Source organism: Siphateles boraxobius, unplaced genomic scaffold (genome assembly GCF_051911475.1).
Source record: "Siphateles boraxobius isolate OS27281-9 unplaced genomic scaffold, OSU_SipBor_1 137, whole genome shotgun sequence".
NCBI lineage: Eukaryota > Metazoa > Chordata > Actinopteri > Cypriniformes > Leuciscidae > Siphateles > Siphateles boraxobius.
In genome coordinates, this window is record NW_027508741.1 from 235182 (window position 1) to 257884 (window position 22703).

General features: G+C 35.1%; 1 protein-coding gene across 1 annotated transcript in view; it reads right to left on the reverse strand.

Annotated features, from left to right (window-relative positions):
• Positions 1–5410: 5410 nt before the first annotated feature.
• ube2e2 (ubiquitin-conjugating enzyme E2E 2) overlaps positions 5411–22703 on the reverse strand; it is a 32158-nt gene continuing 14865 nt past the window's right edge. Inside the window, exons 4-6 of the mRNA XM_077229966.1 lie at positions 14250–14382; positions 7510–7657; positions 5411–6256 (exon numbers count right to left, since the gene is read on the reverse strand). Of these exons, the coding sequence (XP_077086081.1) occupies positions 6159–6256; positions 7510–7657; positions 14250–14382 (379 nt within the window). The 3' untranslated portion in view covers positions 5411–6158. The remainder of the gene's footprint in view (positions 6257–7509; positions 7658–14249; positions 14383–22703) is intronic.

Genomic DNA, 22703 nt, shown 5'->3' on the forward strand with positions numbered 1-22703 from the left:
GCCCCTTTAACCCAGTGACACACTTTCACCCGTCCAGAGGCGAAACACGCGTATGGCAAGCCGTTTTAGCTTTTAGTCATTACACAGGGTATGAATTCTTGATATCAACAATTTTTACTAGTTGAAATGCCAATGTTGATATCAGAAATTGCATTTCCATTAGTAAAAATGTTAATTCTTGACATCAACAATAACGCCATCGCTCGAATACGAATTCTTGATATCAAGAATTAAATAATTTTCAAGTAAAAACTATAACTCTTGATATCTGTAATTGGAGTGTCACTAGTTAAATCTCACCATAGGCCGCCATTAAAATTCAATTGTTGATTTCAAGAATTGATTTCTTACTAGACTAGTTGAAATTCCAATTTCACATAGGCCTATCAGAAATAGAAATACAATACTTACTAGTAAAAATCAATAATTGCGTGGTTAACAGTCCAAATGTCTGTTCTTGATATCAACAATTGAATTGCTACTAGTAAACATGTTCATTTTTTATTTACAGTGTACATTTTTGATATAATGAATGTGAATTTTATACCTTTTTAAATTCGGCATGAAATCAAAATTGACATTATTTTAACGGAGTATTGTGATGTTTGTTATAAATTATCCGTGCACATCATTATTGTTTTAAATTCATGTTCCTGGTCTTGAATCAGAATAACAGCATCATCTCTTCTCTTCTGTGATGACGAGGGCGTTGCAACCTGTCAATCACATGAGATCCACCAATAGCAAACCACAAACATTCAATAAATTCCCAATGAACAAAATTAAGCCCCGCCCAACATTTGTTCTTGTTTGAGAAGCATTTCACTCGATAAGCGGCACAGTAGGGAAGAAAAGTTTTTATTCATTAACACACAAGAATGGCATTAATATAGGCCTATTACATTTTAAAATCCGCTAATAATTCCAACCGTGTTTTTAAAATGTCTTTGGTTCACTTTAAGAAAATATGCAGCAATGGTGTTGACTTATGAATTTGTACATGGTTTGTCTTAAAGCATATTAAAAACACCACACATATACTTATAAACAACGTTAAAAACTCGATTTTCACTACACAGGGACATTAACTTTACCCATCTATCTTGTTTTCCTTCAGTACATTTATTTAGCCATTTACTAAGCTCATCTATACTTTTTACATTTCCAGGACAAAGCATATACATGAGCCATGACAGAATCATAAAATATGGTTTTGATGGTTATGCAACATGGTCATGAATCTGATCTGGTTATTTCCAAAACAATAACCTGATTTGACAAGCTAAGCGTCTGTTTTAGTAAGTAAGTCACATAATGTACCGTACACCACAGCCTGAACATTTTTTTCTCATCAGATCCCTGTTTGGAAGAACTCTAGGACACGACGTCCTGTACTCAACAAACCCAGAGGAGAAGGTGTGGTTAAATGCACCAGATGCACAGCTAAAAATAACCATTTGGTAAAGTAGGTCTATATTGCGTGCCATTTCACCGTAACCTATGAATTATTAACCAGATCATGATCTTTATCTCAGAAACTGCACTGCATTAATCCACATATCTCAGCCTGCAGTGAAATCCCTTAAATAGGATGGGTTATAAATGTACACGTTTGACAGATATGTTTACTTCTCATTTTGATTTCTCATTTCCATCAGATACAGAGCAATAAACAATAAGAGTGTCATCCACTGACATCTAGTGGACAGGCTAGATCTCTACAGTCTTCCTTACATGGGTGCATTACACAGGTGACTTGAAGTTCTCAGAAGCTGGTGTTATCATGACCCTGGGTTGTTTGAATGGGTCATCTGGTGTAGAAGCCGTCGGCATCACTGATATTACTGCTCTATTATTAGATCTGGTTCACCTTTAATAAGCATGCACATTATTGCAATCATAATGATTATTAAATGTACATGTTAATAATCATACACTGGAATCTAAATGTCTGAGACTATATTATTAAAAGATGTGATTTTCTCCCCTTTAAATCGGGAAGTTTTAGGATTTTGGAAATGTTAGAACAAAGAAAGGTTCCGATGTAAAATAAATAATACGATTCTGCAACAAGTCATTCATCAAATGTAAGTAAATTAGTTAAATGTATCATCTAACATTTCTTGGTCCTTCAATCAGAAAATGAATTGTAATCTGTGTTATTTTATATTAGGCTATATTATGTATTCATATTTGAGTAAGGCTTTATTTTATATTCATTTTAAATTAAGTTTTAGTAGGCTAATTCTGCAATGTGCTTTTGTAAATTTGTATCTTTTTTATAATTCTATGTAGCTTTAATTGTTATTTTTTATTAAGTAATTTTAGTATTTCAACATAACCTCATTGACATAGTTAGGTAAAGATGAGTAAATAATCGCATAATTTTAATTTTTGGGTGAACTGTTCCTTTAAGATAGCTGGCCGTAACACTGGACTGACCTGAATCAACCCGAGTAAATGAGTTTGACATTTTATGATTTGGGGTGTGAAATTTGCAATGATTGACCAACCTTTTGGCATTTGTGGTGAGAATGTCTTGCTCATCATTATAGTCTCCAACAGCAGATAGATGTAATGTGTGTGAAAGGTTAGTTTGTAGAAAAGATAAGAAACCTCGGTCACCAACTCACCATCTGAACTGGGAACTCGATCATCCTGACTAACATAAAATACCAAATCGACGATTTCCTAATTTCAACACTGTGGATCGGACATAATGACATTGTATGATTTATTAACCATTTGGTTGATGTGGGTTGAGATCATACGATTGTAGGTTAATTTATTGAACAAGAAGCCACTCCCGTATGGTGATTTCACAAGTAACGTTAACTGGTGTTCTTCTTAGGCACCATTTTGTGCTCAAAATCATAGTAATAGAATACACCAATGTAAAATAAATAGTAACATGTATTAATAGTAATAATAATAAGATTATCAGTTTTCGCTGTGTTTTTTTAATCGTTGCTAAGCAACGTGGCAACGGCTCCTTGAAATGCACAGGTGCTCCTCCAATCAGAAATTAGAGCGGGAACTGTGAGTTTTAAATGTTGTAAAACCTCTGACTACTTTCAGTAGTTTGGTGTAGTTAATATAATATACCGCTAGAAAACTTCCTTCCATAACCGTTTTAATGTCATCTCTTCAGTGCATTTGAGAGTGAATTTTGCTGGAAAGAAGCCAAACATTTGTAAGTTTATACAATGATAAAACTGCTTGACAAATGAGTAACAAATAACTAACGAACAAACAAAAAAAATCCATGATAATTCATAAGGTAACTCATGAATCAAGAGAGTTATTGGCTATAGGGAAGACCGTGGTTTTACACTATTTTATTTATTTTACAGGTTGTACAAATGTTTATGTATGAGATTTTTTTTTAAAAATTTGAATACTGTATATGTACACAAACCTTAAAGACACTGAACATTTTTGCCTTTACTGACCAGGAAAAAGATAATTTGACACGTTGACCTTTTGTGACAACATGCCCCTATAAGTTGACACTATAGGAACCTTCCAATAACCAGCCCAATACATGCTTTCGGCTAAATCTACACAGTAAAACTAATACAAAACACCAGTCCACCTCGAAATTTATCTTGAAATGTTAGTTTGGCAGACAGAATTTACATATTTATTTGAATACCAACTTAAAAAAACAAACTTAATTTACATAAAATGCAGATAATCCAGATATCATAACACTGCTAGTTAGGAGACAACTAGGTAAAATTATACTTAATAAAACATTTGTGTGACTGATGCTGAAAGCACATGTGAAAATTGCATGATTACCAAAGAAATACTGCACAATGTAGGCTAATTATCTTGAAATATTAGTTACGAGGACACAATTTACATAAATTATGAATTGTTTTAAGATATTATTATGCAGAAACAGGTACACCAATGTTAGTAAGTGCAAAACATACATGCATTTAAATGATTCTTCCCTGGTCTGTGAAAAGCTCGCCTGAAAGTCTCAAATGAGCTGTTTTTTCTTCCAGGGAATTGGATCAATCCAGCAGAGATTCCCAGGATCTTCAGGAGAACAGGTAGAGCATGAACTCGGACTCATTCATTTGTAACCTACTTGTATGTCATTATCGCTTCACTAGTCTTGATTTTTTTATACATTGTGAAAATGGGGGGAAACGGGTGCATCTTAAGAAAATGAAGCTCTACAAAGTCATACAAAAACATTTTGTGAAATAATTCCCCAACACTTCTCTACTCTCTCAATCAAATATCTGCATAAAAATAAATTAAATAAGATTTGAAATAGCAGAATACGTGAGTTTGCAGACCTTGGTCTGACAGCCAAAAGATTGTATGTTTGATAATATAATTTTCTTGTTATTTGCAAGTTGACTGTCCTAGAAAAATTTGGTACAATCACCCTTTATTCAAATATTATTAAAAATGTGTTAAAGATTTATGCAAGCATATTGCGAAGTTGTGCTTGGAGTCGATTGTTTTATTTGTGATAATGCAATGAAACATGACAAATTGCGAAACATAATTTGAACCCAGGCTTTCATACAAAGAAATTACGAACATTTATTTTAAGGTGACGTAGTAATATTGTACCTACTCCGATAAGTACTGGTAATATTAATGAACTACATCATGTACTAACTATAGTTACGGTTAGGGTTTGGTTTTAGGGTTAATTACTTGTAATTATTTATAATTTACTGTTATTACTATAGTAAGTATCTACCAACGTGTAACTACATCACCTTAATATAAAGTGTTAACTTATATGATATATATATATATATATATATATATATATATATATATATATATATATATATATTCCTTATGTTTTGATGGTTTAATCAAACTTATATGGTCATTAAAAACAAATATCCCTTCTGAACGTCACCTTTGGTCACTACTGTATAAACCAGAGCTCTTGCATAACACATTTATTAGATACAACAAGTAGAAATGCATACGATATAATGCTGTTTATTTTTAATCCATGTGTGTCTGTGTACCATAAAAATCAAACTAAATCTGCAATTTTTTTTGTTACATTTTTGTTTAAATCAAGAGAGCAGGACAACTAATGCCTAAGAATACTAAATACTAAGAATACTGTAATTGCTGACTTTAAACAAGTTATTATACACACTATTCTACACTTTTGATAAGAGAAAATGTGTATCTATTAACAAGATTGTGATCAGCCAATGCCGATAATCCAGATATCATTCAGGCAAACATACGGCCATCACTACTAGTTTTTTTTTTTATTAAAGAAAACCAATTTTGCAGCGTGACTGATGTTAAACCGCATGTGACAGAAGCACAGGAAGTCAAGCGTAACACTAGAAAGGAAGGTCAAACTGAAAACACATGCACTGAATATATGACACTACATACAGAAAACGACAATTCAGCCACAGTGTTTATTTATGGTGTTTTTCATGAAGCAAGTGCACAACAGTCCATTCTGGCCAGAGGTGGCATGTAGCAATATGTACACGTTTTTTTTTTTTCCTTTTCATTTTTTTTAATTCACAAGCAAACCTATCGTCGAGTGGCTGCCATGACTTTGAGTTTAAAAAATACATACAAACAAAACAAGAGGGCAAAGTTTGGAGCTGAATGGATGCGATCCCACATCCGGTTACATGCATGGAAATTTTACCGACTTCTAACAAAAGGAGAGAGAGGAGAGAAAAAAGAAATGCACTATACAGTGATGAGAAAAACAAATAGTTCATAAGCTGTATTTGTTCCTGATGCCACTTAAAAAGAAAGGATATACATACATTAAGTTGAAGGACAATAATAATAATAATAATAATAATAACAATATTCCTTTTCACCTACAGTAAGGTAATTCAAACATTCAGATAATTGGAAAATAAAGTCCCAATCTACTCTTTGTATAAAAAGAAACTTTCAAGTCAACAAGGAACAAAGGACAGTTTTCTTCACAGAAAGGTCTACAAGAAGTTTGAAGGAAGAAGGGCCAGATCTATTGTTGCACTTGGTGTGTGTGTGCTTTCAGCAGACGGGGAGAGGTAGAGGCACAGAAGGGCTGGGGAGGGGGGGGGGGGGGGGGGGGGGGGGGTATAGTGTGTGTGTGTGTGTGTGTTTGTCGAGGAGAGGGGTGATACTGGGCGCACGCTTTATGTGGCGTATCTCTTCGTCCACTGTTTAGCTATTCTGTCATGTTCTGTTCTGTTGGTCAAGTACTGTGTGGCGATGCTCCCAACCAGAGGATCAGCTGCGGACACCAGAACATTCGTCAGCAAAACACACTTTATCTGCAACTTACGGGCTTAACTACTGCTTATACTTGGTACTGTTAATGATTGGAACACATCAACACAGCGTGTCAAAAGTTTGGAAACATTTAAAAAAAAAAAATGGTTTTGAAAAGCATCTCTTATACTCCCCGAGGCTGCATTTATTTAAACAAAAATACAGTAAAAACATTATTAAAGGGGAACTATGCAGTTTTTTTTAGCTTAACTGAACAGCTTCGGAGTTATTGGAATGGTTATATGACTTTTTTCGGGTTGAATGGTGGCCGTCTCGCCATATAGGCTATATAAAATTATAAAGGGAACATCATTATAATTGTGTGCTTGGGACATGGCTTCTAATGGTGAGACTTTGTTTTTGTAATCAGGCTTTCAAATTATATAATAATTTTTATCTAGATTTATCAGCCAATATATTGGTTATCGGCTTTCAAATATAAAGAATTATCGGTATCGAACAAAATTTTCATATCGGTCAATCCCTAATATTATTTCAGTGTTTTCAGTGTGAATTTATGTTATAAAGTAATTTATTCCTGTGATCAAAGCTGAATTTTCAGCATCATTACTCCAGTCTTCAGTGTCACATGATCCTTCAGAAATCATTCTAATAGGATGATTTGATGTTCAAGAAACATTTATGATTATTATATAAATGTTGAAAAGTTTTTTTTTTTACTGTTTAACATTTCTGTGGAAACAATGATACTATTCAAACATTTGTGGTAAGATTAAAAAAAATATATATATTTTTTTTTAAATCAAGGATGCATTAAATTGATCGAACTAAATAAATAAATGTGGTTCATTGAACTTTCTATTCAAATAATTCTGAAAAAACAAATCACCATTTCCACAAAAATGTTAAAAGGAGCAAAAACTATTTTCAACATTGATTTCTGAAGGATCATGCGAGTAAATATGCAGAAAATTCAGCTTTGCATCACAATAATCTTAAATATATATATTCACATAGGAAACATCCATTTTAAATGGTAATTGTATTTCACAATATTACTGTTTTTACTGTATTTATGATCAAATAAATACAGCCTTGGTGTGCAGAAGAGAGTCTTTCAAAAACATTAAAAGTTTCCAAACTTTTGACTTGAGTAAACTAAAAAAAACATGTACTAGCCAATGGCGATTCCATTGCAAAAGTGTGTGTAGAGGTTTGAGCGTGGCGTCACGTTATGCAGTGTTTGAGTCTCACCTGGGTTACAGTCTGTGAGGAGAGAGCAGATGGACAGCAGCACCTTGGAGATGGTGAGAGCGGGACTCCAGTTGTCCTTCAGGATGTCCAGACAGATCACGCCCTGACTGTTGATGTTACAGTGGTAGATCCTCGTGCGGAACGTTACCTGGGGAAGGACGAGAAATTAACAGGATTGATATTGAAGTCGTTTGCTACTTTAAATTTGCGAGGACATTAGCGCACCTAGGGCTGCGTTTCGATTCAAATTTCAAGAATCGATTCGATTCCGATTCTCAAGATCTTGAATCGATTATCATTATTCGATCTGATCCGATCTTCGAGATTTAGATAAGTGTTTAATTACAGGTATGCAACATATTGATGCTATTATTATAGACATTCAACTGCAAATTAATGGAGTATTGATGGTTGTAAAGAACAATCCCCCCTTCCAGAGTGTTGATACAACTGCTTTCACAAACTTGCACTGGTGTAGACGACACAGAGGACGCGGAGGTATATCAGCAGCACACCGATTATTTAGACGCGAACCTGATGCATTATTAAAAATTACATTAAGAATTTTCCAAAAAGCTCCTACAGTTCAGATGCAAATGCACCTTTATTTTTTATTTTAATGATCAACATTTAGAACACATTTGTTCTAAGCCAGTGCAAATGTAAACAGATTGTTGGTTACTGGCTTCACAGTAAACAGACAACATTACACAGAATGTAAATAAAATTTGAACTTACAAAACACAAGTCTGTCACAGTTTTGTGTAAAACCTTCAAGTACTGAAGGTACAAGACAGATCACAGCTTTGAGCGTTTCGGGGGCCTCATTTATAACCATTGCGTACGCACAAAACAGGCCCTGAAAGAGGCGTACGCCTCTTACGACGCACAAGTTGTGATTTATAAAAACAAACTTGACGGGAAAATCTGCGCACCTGCACGCAAACTCTCACCCATGCGTACGAACATTTTGGAGATGGAGCAGTTTGGCGACACCGATGCTGAGCTGGAGTTAAATGTCTTTTTGGTCACTTTTAGACAGAAAATCTAAAGAAAATTATACATGTACAGAAAGATAATACAAATATAATTTCACAAACCAAGCCTATCACATGAAGCAAACATCCATCCCTTCTTAAATGTGCGTGCCAGTGGGCGCGTTTGGCTGGTTAGTGAAACTGACGCATAGCATAACGCATCTAAAACCGTAAATCTTCATTATAAGTCCTAATCATAAATAGGCTACAGTTCATGTTCACAATAACGGTTTAAATAAATAAAAAATGATTTAAACTTTGTTTTACTTCTGTTGTAACAATTTAGATTAAATATGCCATTCTGATTAATGTAGTTAAACACTTAAATTACATGAAATCATTACTGAGAATTTACAACATTTTTTATATTCAATAAATAGAAATATTTGTTGTGGCTTTCGAACACTTTTCCTCTTGCATGCTGTGTTTTAATGTTTTAACTACAGGGATAATTGCTTATGATAATAACAGATTGTCTGAGAAAATGGTTTCGTGCAAATAATGCACAACAAGGTCTATCTGTTTCCATTAAAAACATAAATCAATTAAAAATACTCTTTGGCCAGTGGAAAATATTAAGAAAAACTTTCTCCGAAATGTATTCTATACTATTTGATTTATTTATTCAAAAACAAGGCAAGGATAAGGCTACTAGTTTTTATTAATGAAACTAATGTGACTGCACAGCCGCATTTCATATTTTCCTAATGTCTTGTACCGTTAAACATGTTATCACGTGGATGAATAATCATATGCAAATGATATGCAGATGAGGATATGCATAGTAAAACTAGGCGTTGTAAGCTCCATATATGGTTGTTTCGGGGAGGAGACGCATGAGCACAATCTTCCGCTAACTGGGATTTATAAAGTGAATTCTGTGCAGGTTCTGGCGTACGCACGGTTTTATAAGTCTGAATATTTTTTTGCGTACGCCATTTTTAGCTTTCTGGCGCACGTACACTTTTAGTAAGGATCCTACGCACAGTTTTATAAATGAGGCCCCTGGAGTTTTCAAAGCAACCGCTTGCTTAACGTTACTGACCGCCATGTTCGTTGTTTTAATGTCCTTCCACCTCGCGCGCATGCGTGAATTCAATGACGCGGCAAGTTAAAGTTCACGGGGAAAATGTAGGCCTATAATTAAATCGATCCTCTGAGTTACGGATCGATCTTTAGAAATTAATATTAAAATCGATTCAGAATTGGTGAATCGATTTTTTTCAACACAGCCCTAAGTGCACCATGTTCTTAGGGTTATTATAGTTTAAAGGCCTACTGAAGTGCTTTTGAAACGCACAACATATCGAGCGGCTCCTCACGTTTTTTAACTCCTGTGCATCCTTATGGACATTGTTTTTTCAGTTTTTTTTATTTGTAGCACTTTACCTGTGTTAATGCTAACTGTATAAAATTTGCCACAGGAGTGTATTTTTATTGGAATTTTACCGCCATTTCCTTCTAAAAAAAATCTATTTTGCACTAGGTACACAAAATACTCCCTCTCAGCAACTTTTGGACAACAATTGCCCCATTAAAACCCATTAAAACTGCACTTTTTAATCCCAGGGCCATTTAACTATAAAATGATGCAATCTTTGTTAAGAGGCTTTCATTCTGTTGGCAAGGCTTCAAAATTTTAATTTTTACTATTTTTCATCAGATGGTGCCATTTTTTCAAGTTTGGCCTATAAAGCAAATAATCGCCTTATTCCTGTTTTCTGCTTTGGCATATTATAGAGCCAATTGGATAAATTGTGCAATGATATTTGTGTTGGTGTGTTGGGATGGATGTCAGAGCGTGGTTAGTATGCGTGTTATAAAAAAATGTGTGTGTATGTGTGTGTTTATAATATTGAGAGAGAAAAACTCAACCGCAAATAACTAACCCAATCACTGTGTGCACCAGTGGAGTTTTGCTGCACCCAATGGGGAAAATCTGTTACTGCGCCCAAACAAAATCTTACCGAAAGCTCATTTTTTGAGATATCAACCTCAAATTTGGAACAAAACTTTAGATTTAAGGCTTTGATTTTCTAGCCGTTTTGGTGTTCAACTTTATTTTATATAAAATAATAATATTTTAACATAAATAATTTTCATAAACTTAAACCTTAAAGGGTCTTCTTTAAAATTATACCAAATTTAAGTCTGTGCTCCCAAGATTCAAAATTTTATGACAGTTTTTTGACGTGGACATTTTTATCCTCTATGTAGCCATGTGTAACTTTTTTTAATTGATGCACGATGGTTAAAATAGCCGATAGCATTTTTTTTTTATGTTATAGCTGTTGAGCTCAATGGAACACCTTATGACAACCTAATAGATTCCCCTTTTAGATTTAATATGAAACCATTACTAAAGCAAAACAATGATCAAAAGTTTGTAACTTATGTTGGTGCAAATACGGCTGTCACTTTGTGAAACAAATCCTGTTCGATTTTTGAGACCTAAGTGTTCATTGAATTGATTGTAAAATCGATTTTCCATGTCTAAAGACGTTTCCATTTTCAACGCCAAATATAGGCCAATCCACGGACAACTAACAGGCATTAGGATGAACATAAGGAGGGCGCTTGAGGCGCACAAGTCAGCAATATTTCTGATGATTTATTGGCGTGAAGTTTCTCGCACAATGACAATCAGGAGTGCAACATTCTCGAAAAACAGAAAGCTGCCATAACATCAATGAAAAACATCACTGCAGGCCTCAACATGGCTGTGTTTACGATTAGAAATGTCAAACAAATTTAGCCCATGAAAAGAGATTGAAAATAAAACTTAAAATTAAACGTGAAGTTTGTGTGGGATGAACACGCAGGGCCGCTACATTCTCCAAATCACACATTGGACTAGAAACATCTGTCGCAGTTATACAACAGGACTGCATTTATGATTTAGGCTATTCAAAAATATCCAGAATTATTTTACGTAATGATTTAATCCATTATAGACAACTGTTCAAAAATTAAACCTTAAATGGACTTACTTGAGAACAGGCCATGTGTTTTTTTTTTTAATTGAACGTAACCGTCCAAAACGGTTGTGCTGCCATATCGAACACCTCAAGTTATTAGGGGTTATTATTACTCACTCGTTTCTCATGTCGCACTGGTTGACCGCCGTTGTCTTAGGCTGGGAAAACCCCGACGAACTTCCGGCAAATTTAGATTTGCTCTGCAAGTTGGTCTGGCGAAGTGCCCATTCAAGCTCATTTCCAAATCGAGGCACCAATCACAAACGTTGAGACGGGCTTTACAAGATGACGATCTATCTGATTGGTTTTAAGGTCTATCCAATTGCTTACAGAGGCATTTGAGCGACGTCCATTGGTGACACCCCTCTGGAAATGAGCTGTGAATGAACCTTCCCCAGACCCTAAATCAGTTACGACTGAGAACGGTCTGGTTTTAACCAGGCTACCATTGTCCTCCATTTTATTGCCAGAACACCAGCAACAGCCGATTGAAACTATAGGCGCGTAAAATTGGTGGGAATTTTCTTTTTCTGCTTGTTTGTGAGTTTTGTTCCATCTATCTTTTTTATTTGTTTAATTCATTTAAAATTAAAAGTGTACATATTTGGTTGCAATCATAAAATACAGCTTATTGCAACAAAAAAGATATTTCTGTGAGAAACGGACCTCGGGTTCGGGCTTAAAATATAACCGTAATGGTCAGTCGGGTCGGGTTAAATGATTTCGGGTACGGGCCGGGTTCGGGCTCCAGTTTAAAGCCTCTAAGTCAAGTACACTTCCAGCAGTTTAAAAAGCCATTTAGGTTTCTGGACAACGGTGGAGTGATGAATTTGCCAGATTCTGGTTGGTATACAATATCCGTTACTACTTTACACAAAGAACCGGCCTGCAAGATGGGTAATCGTGCCATGCAAACTGCAATTTTTATGTGTGTGTGTTTAGCAGTAATAATAATTTCTTTGAATCTCAGATGTGACCAAACAAATGACAGCATCAGAGTACAGAGTACAAATCTTTTTTAATATCTGAGGTCATGCATGCCACAATAAAAGCTTCTTATACGCAGGAAGCTCGTCTCTGTATGAACTACAGGAAGTAAAACACTGTGTGTGTGTGTGTGTGTGTGCGCGAGACATCTGTGTATGTGCCGGAGGCTTTCAGGGCAAACCTTTAATGGACCTTGACATTCCTTGCCTTGAGATTCATGACAGTTTAATTGCCACCAGAACAACTTCCTTCATCCTGACAACATACAAACCCACAAGAGCCCAAAGAACAAACGCATATAGGACATAATGTGGCCGTCTGCAAATGAACATCCTACTTTACACAGAGTTTAGAGAGAGATTGAAAGCGGTGTTACAGGACAATGACAGACACACCGGCTCTGGGGAAACATGCTTCTGATGGGGGCTGGGCTGAAAGAGAGAGAATAAAATGTCCCTTAACGTACCAACAGAAAACAGGGTGACTTGTGAAGCAGGTTTGTGCATCGTTTTAATGTTTTAAATTCCAATTCAGCTTCTGAATGTTAACTGAAAGTAGCAATTGTAATATGAAGGAGGAAGTAGAATTTGAGTATAATAAAATTCACATAACTGCGGTAAGTGCAGTTTGAAAAGTTCTTGTCATTTTATTTTTTAGCACGAATAACCCACAATTATCCATGTAGATTTGTATAAATTGCCCATGTTATCATTTTAGTCCAGCATTTTTCCCCCCCAGAATTTATATAAAATGAAAAAATGCGTGTATATGGTTTAATTTAACTTAAAAATCGTTTGACAGGCCTAATATAAACTTATAAAATATAAACTTTATATTATAATATATAACTGCTGTAAGTACAGTTTTTCATCACTATTTTTCATTTTTTTAAACATGAATTACCCATAATTACTCATGTATTTTAGTATAAATTACCCATGTTATAATTTTAGTCCAGCATTTTTTTTCACAATTTATATCAAATGAAAAAATAAGTGTATATGGTTTCATTTAACTTAAAAATCGTTTGACAGGCCTAATAATAATAATATAAAATATACTATATATATATATATATATATATAATAACTATAATATAATATATATTATATTATATAACTTATAATATATAGGCTAACTGCTGTAAGTGCAGTTTTTTATCATTATTTTTCATTTTTTAAACATGAATTACCCATAATTACTCATGTATTTTAGTATAAATTACCCATGTTATAATTTTTTTTAAGTTTAATTTTACAATTTATACATACATACATACATGCATACAAAAAGCAACTATAATATTGAATCCCCAATAAAATAGATCCAAACAATAATCAGTGAACAGGGTTTCTTTGAACAACACACAACAGTGTGTTTGAATGAGTGTGTTTGAACAAATCTAATGAATGATCAATTCACTCAAAGACATGTCACTTGTTTTGTTCCTGAAAATATCAGTGTTTGGAATGAATCGGTTCAGTAAATCAGTCAGTCATTCATTCATTTTCACTGTGGTCACTTTTCACCACCTATTGGCTGAAGATTGCAACTTCATTAGTTGTTGACAGATATGGACAGATATTTTTTATTTGGCTGAATGATGGTATGTGTATATTGATCACACAACATTTACTCAATATTCACAGCTCTGCTCTTCAGATATCATTAAAAACTCATATTGGTCATCCACCAAATTCAATGCTTATTTATATGCCACATTTTTCTTTGCTCTTACCTTGGGGGGTTTAAATGGGTAGTCAGGTGTAAATGCAATGTCAAGGAAAAAAACGCCTCCTTCATACACAGAGCCCGGTGGTCCTAAAATAGTTGACCTCCATTCATAGATGTTGTCTCCTTTGGGACCGGCGCTGTTGGTGGAACAAAGCAAAGAGATTTGAGAAGTTAAACAGAGACTGACTGGCCATTTCAGGAAGATAAATCTTCATTAATTCATGAGTGAAAAGCCAACAGGGAACAAGACATTACAGACACACAAGCACTGGCCTCACACTAAACGGGACTTAAAACCAGATTTACAAAGCTAGACCATTATAGAAGCTAGTAGACTTGGATAACGCCCAACTATCTCACGATATGATAAATTACAAGGGCACTTAAGGGAAAGAAATGACAAAATGATGTGGAGAATAGAGAGATTGTTGTAGAGGTCACGACAAGTGGAGATAACTTAACAGCAATATGTCAGACTGCCTTTATAATAAAATGCTCGTACTAGGGATGGGTGATATGGATTTAAAACTATATCACCATATTTTTCTGGTATTTATTGCGATAACGATATCAATGACGATATGAATATAGTACATTCACCACTGTTTTTGGCTACAACAAGTGATGGCTGCATGCATTCATGAGAGCTTTAGAAACACAAACATTGATATAAGGTAAAACGTACCCATCATCAAAATAGGCTCCTATAATATACCAATTACATAAAAGAATAAACAAAGTAAAAATCCAAACACCAGCCCTCGCAGAGATTAAAATATATGTTTCTTCTGTACAAGTGCAGATAATGTTTAAATATTGCAACTATACTGAAAACATCACACAATAATAATTCAAATCAATTACAAGTTTGAAATGAAAAACAAAAACTAACGAGATAATAATACTATGAATTCTACTTCTAATAACAATATAAACCACACTAAGGATTGATGGGCTGTTGGGTTCATGAATATTAATCACATCTGCGTTTGTGCATAAGTTTCTGCTTCCTCAAAGGCTGAATAATTCCAAATGATTTTTTTTTTTTTACAGGAAAACACAACAAATAATATCGTTTACATGTAGCACGTACATTCTGCGTGGTGTATATCCGTGTACCAGTTCCAGATTGTAGAGCGATAACCGAGCAAAGAATGGGTCACAAACAGAAATACGTCATCAACTAGGCTTTATCCTTAATATCGCGGGAAGACTAATTCTTATCGTGAGATGAATTTTTACCGGTATACCGCAAACGATAATATAATCACCCATCCCTCACAATCTAGATGCTTAAAACATGCAATTTTTATCCCTGGTTTCTCAGACGAGGCTTAAGCTTGTCCCAGACTAACATGCATGTTTGAACCGTTTTAACTGAAAGCTTAAAGCTTAATCTTAAAATACGTCAGTGCCATTGTTTTGTCTCAAGATGCACAAAACAGTGCATGATTTTATAAAAGCTACTTAAATGTCCTAATTGAATTTAAGGTCTAATTCTTGCTTAATCTAAGCTCTGTCTGTAAAACCAGGCCTTAATGTAATAAAGGTCTACCAGATGAAATCTAAGAAACAATGGCTTGTTTTCTTCAAACGCATGTCTATTCCTCCGACTGACTGCATTAATAATGCATAAAATAAGAGTAAATTGACGCTCACATCTGCTGGAATGATGGTGACAGCTGAGCAAAAGAAAAACACATGACTTTACAGCACATCTTTGGGCTTGTTTGTCAAAGGGCTGCTGGATTCCCTGGTGATAAGTGTCATATTGAAGATTTACGACTCCGTTTGGTCGACTGCTGTATCTGTGCCAAACGAGCAGACTGGGACCAGATCCAGCCCATAATAATAAACAAGTCTTAGATCTTCACTCTGTTAAACAGCAGCAGATCCACTCGAATGTGTGCTGGTGTTTTGGAGGGTGGCCTATCCCGGAGGTCTTTTTCTCATAATGCTTATTTGTTTGAGCTCATTCGGATTGGGAATCGAGACCTGGTTAAATTTTTATGACAATTTATATATATATCAACATCACACCTCTCTCCTCAAGACTCATGATTTGAGGAAATCATGTCTGGAGCTCAAACGCTGCAGGGTGACACACACTGAAGTTTAATATCTACTTTAAATGATCCGAACAAATCACTAATGCTGAAAAAAAAAAATAATAGATTGATTTTTCGATTAATCATCCACTAGATGTCATCCTCAATTTACCTAGCGCATTGTTACAGCGGTAATCCTGTCATTCATTCATTCAGTGCTAACATGGCGAATGCAGATCGGACCAGTACTGCAAGGTCAGAAAAGTTTAAAAGTTGACAATTTAAGCATTGAAGCGCAAGAGAACACGTCGCCTTGTGCATAAACCGACAAATTCACACATATTATCTAAAAATGTCTGCCTTTCCGAGTACCGAAGTAAGCATAGTTGGTAACGGCTTCAGTAAACAGTAGTGAAAGCACGCATGTGCTAATATTCCTCCTGTTGTCCATGTTCTTCTTAAAACTACAAAAGACAAAGAACCAGGGCCAGTGAAAATGCAATCATTGAAATCAGTGAATCGAGTTTGAAAATCAAGAAACGAATCGAAATTATGTGAATTGGAATCGAATCAATACTGGACATCTGAATGATACCCAGCCCTACAAATCACCAACTGAAAGTATTGGTAATAACACTTGCCTTAGCAAACACCACTAATTATACACATACCTGCCTTCTAGTGAATGCTGGTTTCCTGTGTAAGTTACAACAAAGAGAGGAGATACTTGAAATTGAATAAGATGAGCAGTGCCATTGGACAGGCGTTCGGTTCTGCCGGTTACTTGCTGCAAGTGTCGGATGTAGTTACGGCCATAAATCAGAAAGCAGTCGTATTATTTCCCTCATATTCTCCATTGTTGCGGCTCCTCTCTTCCCAGTCTGTCAGTAACGCTCTGTTTACTTCCTGTCTCTATGAAGCCCCTCCTTCTGAAAAGCACAATGTGCTCTGATTGGTCGGCTGGATCAGTGTGTTGTGATTGGTCGAGCGATTCGAGTGTGTTTGGGAAATGTCCCGCTCTTACCATAACCGCCTGTTTAACACACTACTAACTAACTCAACCAGGCCCCGCCCCTTTATTCTGCGTATGAATTATTTAAATGAGGAATATTTTAACGTGTTCGTTCCCGGAAGAAAACAAGACTACAATGGAGGGAGTTCAGAAAAACTTTTTTTTGGAATTTTTTTTTAGCTTCTTTCAAATACAATAACAATAACCAAGCATCAGACAGGACACAAGGAGGCAACAACAAACAACAAAAAAGAAAAAACTTGAGCTTTTTCATGATCAAACAGCAAGATTACACACTAAAGATGTAACATGTAGATGGATATGTAAAAAAAAAAAAAAGTGTTTGCTCAAATCAATAACCCATGAACAATAATAATAATAATAATAGTACTAATAATCTCGTTCTGAATTACACACATGCACAAGTGTACTTGAACCGTCAGTTTGTGGTTATTCTAGTAAGCTTCTCATTTCCTGTAAATGCCCACTTGGTTTCAATGTCGTGACCATTAACTGACGACAGGTGCCAGCGGGCAAAACCTCTGTTCAGATCCGACGGTGCAAAGGCTTCTGGGTACGTGCCAGAGCTGACGGTTGCCAAGCAACAACCACCCCTCCTCCCTCCCCCTCCACGACAACCGGCCACGGCGAACGAGTTTAAACACTGCAACTAACAGACCTTGTTATTGAGCTTTCAGCTTCCTATCGAAAGATATTAGACTTGGGAGTGGGAGAGAAATGCACCGGATAAGCCATTCACTTTTAAACCATGAAGCCTGAGTGCTTATCTAAGAAAACTAAAGAAAAACATACATTGCATTCATTTTTAAACCAATATAATAGCACGTGCATACGATACAAATGCTCCTGGACAAATAGGAACATATTACAAGTAAAAGCTGACTAACAAAATTAGCGACTGAAATAACAGCTGTATATCAAATATTTGGGCTCATAAAAAATTCGTTTATTTAAATGACGTTTAACGAGAAAAACATTCTTTTTTAAGTTAAATGTCATTTAAATAAACGAATATTCTACTTTTATGAGCCCAAATATTTTAATACAATATTTTTTTGAAAAGTTACCATCACTAATTATAATTAGTGCTGTCAAATCGATTAATCTAAAATAAAAGTTAAATCGATTTGACAGCAATTATAACTTTTGCACGATATTCAAATTTTCCGAGTTTCACCTGTACATGTGTGTGTCTGTTTATTATATATATATATATATATATATATATATATATATATATATATATATATATATATATATATATATATATATATATATGTATATAATATATGATATGATATACTAAAGGCTCAGGGGTGAACAGTAGATGAGCGTTTATCCTTGCGCAAGCAATCTCAAGAATCACACCTGACAAACAAGAGCGCTGCCGTCACTGACAACCGACTCAGTTACCGTGCCAACCGCATCCACTGCCAAAATCATCTCGCATCCGCCCGAGCCAACGGTCCATCGCGGCTCTTCTCCCATACAAACACTCACCCCCCCACACAGAGGAGGATAGATTGTTTTATTTAATGCCATGTCAGCATCTAAGGCCATTTTCATGACAAAAATTCAAGTACAAAAATCATATAAATACAATAAAACCAAGCGAACAAACATAATAAAAAAAAAAAAAATGTAATAACATGATAAATGATCCAAAACCTTTTCAGGCATAATCTTACTAAAGTCCTTAAGTGAAATAACTTCATAAAAGAGCATTCAACAGTCCAATAAAATATGTTGGGGAATCTTACAAAACATGCATAAAGTTTTGCATAAAAAAAGCACGAGTCAAACTTGTATCACAGAGGAAGAAAACCACAACCTACTTCTGTCTGAACCCGCACAACATCTCCTCGTGACTAACTGTACAAGCCGTCGACTAAAAGCTCTTCAAAGTTTGATGCTCCGGCTCACGGCAAATGGTCTAGTGTAACTCACAAATCAGAGATCCATTTGAAGAACATGAAAACACACTCGACTAGTGTAGCCGCTCTGCGCTGTGGTCGAGTCAAGGGCTGGGCGGTGTATCGGGGATGAATTTGCTGGCAAAATAAAATTCAACATTGCAAAATGATTTTAATGGGGTTTTTATTTGGCCATTAAAAGGCATCGTAAAAACCTGTCATTATTTACTCATGTTGTTTTAAACCTGTATGACACAAACGATGATATTTTGAAAGTACAAACAATACTAGATGACAATTTTCATTTCTGAGTTTTTTCTGACTATTTCTTTGAGTTTTTATTTTAGAGTTGATAGACTCGTGGATTTAATCTAGATAATTTTACATGCTCGCCGCTTTTCAGCATGTCAAAGTTTCTGTTATTTGATCATCAGCTGCAATTTTATACGTACGGTATATTAGTTTTGTAAAGCGATTCATTTTTTAAAATCTAATTAATTAAATGTGGAGATTAATTAATCGCTGATTGATCACACATCACAGAAATTACCCCAAAAAAGATCATTTAAAGTCATTTATATTGTGTTAAATGAGAAAAGCATCAAATAGACATTACAAAAAGTAGCTTTAGAAATAAAGCTTTATTACACTAACTGGAGTTCATGGATCAAATTTCATGTGCAAAATGAATCAATTCCAAACTCTGAATCAATGATTCAAAATCAGAAACATTCATGAAGTCTCCATGAGGCATTTTTAAATGCATATGTTAATGTTAGCCATGCTTTTAACCTCATGTCAATATAATTTCCTTTTAAATGGCAGAAAACAAACCACATGATGAACTATGTGCAATTATGAAATTTTATCTTGAGACAATCATTGTGCAGTTTATTCAACCTGTGCAATTTAAACTGGGATATTACATTTAAATAAAAAATGCACATCATCTTCAAGTAAATGATTATGATTTCCACTTTGGATGTGCAAGCTTGAATAGTCTTTTTTTTGTGCGTTTATACTGGCCAAACATGTGAGCTTTCATGATGAACTAAATCAAATCTACAATCGGCATGGTTTAAATGAGGGAAACGAGAGTAAAAATGTTTGCCTTCCATTTTGAAACCTGTATGACACAAACAATGATATTTTGAAAGTACAAACAATAGTAGATGACAATTGGTCCAGAAAAAAACCTCCATATCTTACAGTTTAATTATTTGCTACCTTTATTTGCTTTTGTACCTCTGCTTTACTGAGCATGCAATTACTGCTAAAAGAATATGTGATGCAATGTAAAATAATGTGTGATTATTAATGTGTGGCCTGCAGGCAAGGTTGCGCGATCTGTCAATGTGCAAAACTAATTAGCGAACACAGATTCAGCCAGAAGGTCAGAGCGGGAACTTAACAGAAGCTGCAGGCACAGAGATAAACAAGTATAAAAAGAGCAGATTTTAACACAACACTTCTGACACGTTTAATCAATGATGAATTTAGGTATTAAATGATGACCCTCGTTCACGATAAGACAGAAGTCAATAAAGATGTAGTGTACACCTGAGAGACTTTAATAAGATGTAATTTACTCACGTTCATGTAATTCCAAACCTGTAGGAAAACAAACGGTTTTGAAGAATATCCCAGTCAACCACATAATGAAAGTGAATGGAGACTTTTAAATAAAAAAGGCACTATAGATGTAGTCCTTATGACTCGATTGCTTTGTGTGAGGAACAGAGTGAAATGCAAGTTAGACGCTGTAGCTCTCAAATAAGATACGGCAGCGCTGACGTTTGAGACATGAACACCAATAGTGTCTGGCATTTAAAGTGGCATTTTTGCAGTTTTTTATTCATTCAGTATCCAGAAATATATATTAAAGTCACCCTGTAGTCAATCATTTTATCCCTTAAAACTCCGCAAAATGACATAAGCGTTTTTTTCTTTAAAAATAATTCTTCGTGCCTTAAAATATCTTGAATGTAACTCGACACCCTTGCCTCATTCAGTATGCGCGGTTCTATGAATATGCAAATGAGCCCCGCCTCCACTCACTCACTCAGCTCTGAGATCCACTCGTTGACGATCACATGTTGATCTGATTGGTTACAAGGTCGTTTGTGACGTCAGAAACACCAGCGATTTCAAAGCGTGTTTTTGAGACTGTCTTTGGTTCACTGCAGTTTTAAGCAGAAAATACTCAGCAATGCTGTCGACTTATGAATTTGTAGTGTTTTTAATATGTTTAAGACAAACCACGTGCAAAGACAAACTCAAAAGCTTGATTTTCACCACAGGGGGACTTTAAGTATTAAAACTGCATCTCACCAACCGTAAAACGCAAGATCTTTCTGGCAAGAGTTCACAAAAGCTGCAATTTTATACATATATTAGGGCTGATTAATTTTTTTTAAAACAGTTTGGTTACCAACATTCTTCAAAAGATCTTTTTTATGTTCCGCAAAAGAAAGTCATACAGGTTTGAAACGACACGATTGTGAGTAAATGTAAATAAACAGAATTTTAATTTCTAAGCAAACTATCCCTAAAATGTGAAATTATTTTTTAATTAAATTATACACTTAAAAACTAAAAACGCCAGTAGGTGGTGGTAAATGTCTAAATGAGCAAGTCATTGAGACATACAAACGACTGATTCATTCAGGAAGTAAATGGCTCTTTACGAATGAGTCATTGAATCATTGGTTCACCCGATTGATTCACTCACTACACGGATTAATTCAGAAATGAAACTCGCTGTGTTGCTCAGAGATGCGCAACCGTTCTGCTCTGTACAGGTGATATTTTTGTTGGCAAAATTGAGACAATAACAAAAAACAATACTGTGTCTAAAATAAAACAGTAATAACTTATTTATTAAACCTGTAAATCAATATACATGATACTACACTCGTTACTCATGCGATATTACTTAACTATATGATATAAATATGAGACAAATAGATATTTTTGTCCTTATATTTTGAATTACACACACACACACACACACACACACACACACACACACACACACACACACACACACACACACACACACACACACACACACACTTGGTGCATCTTTTGTCCATTCTTCACACAAAGCCTAAAATATAGTGTAGTTGTTGTAGTTGGACTTCCTGCTATAAAAATGTCAGGTCGTAACTTTTATTACACATAGAAAAGAACAGCCTGGATTTTCCTGGAGGGGGGGGGGGGGGGGGATTTCAGAAAAAAAAAACAAGAAAAAAACCCATACAGATTTGGATCAACATAAAAGAGCTAGTAAATGATCACATCTCTATTCCCTTTAAATGCATGTATGTACTGTATATAATCAGCATATCTATCCAAAGAGACATTATCTGCTTTAGTTCAGCATTTCTCTGCAGCACTCTTCTGTAATTGTGTATTCATTCAGTTAATATGGTCTATTATGCAGTGCCGTGGTGGTTATCAGA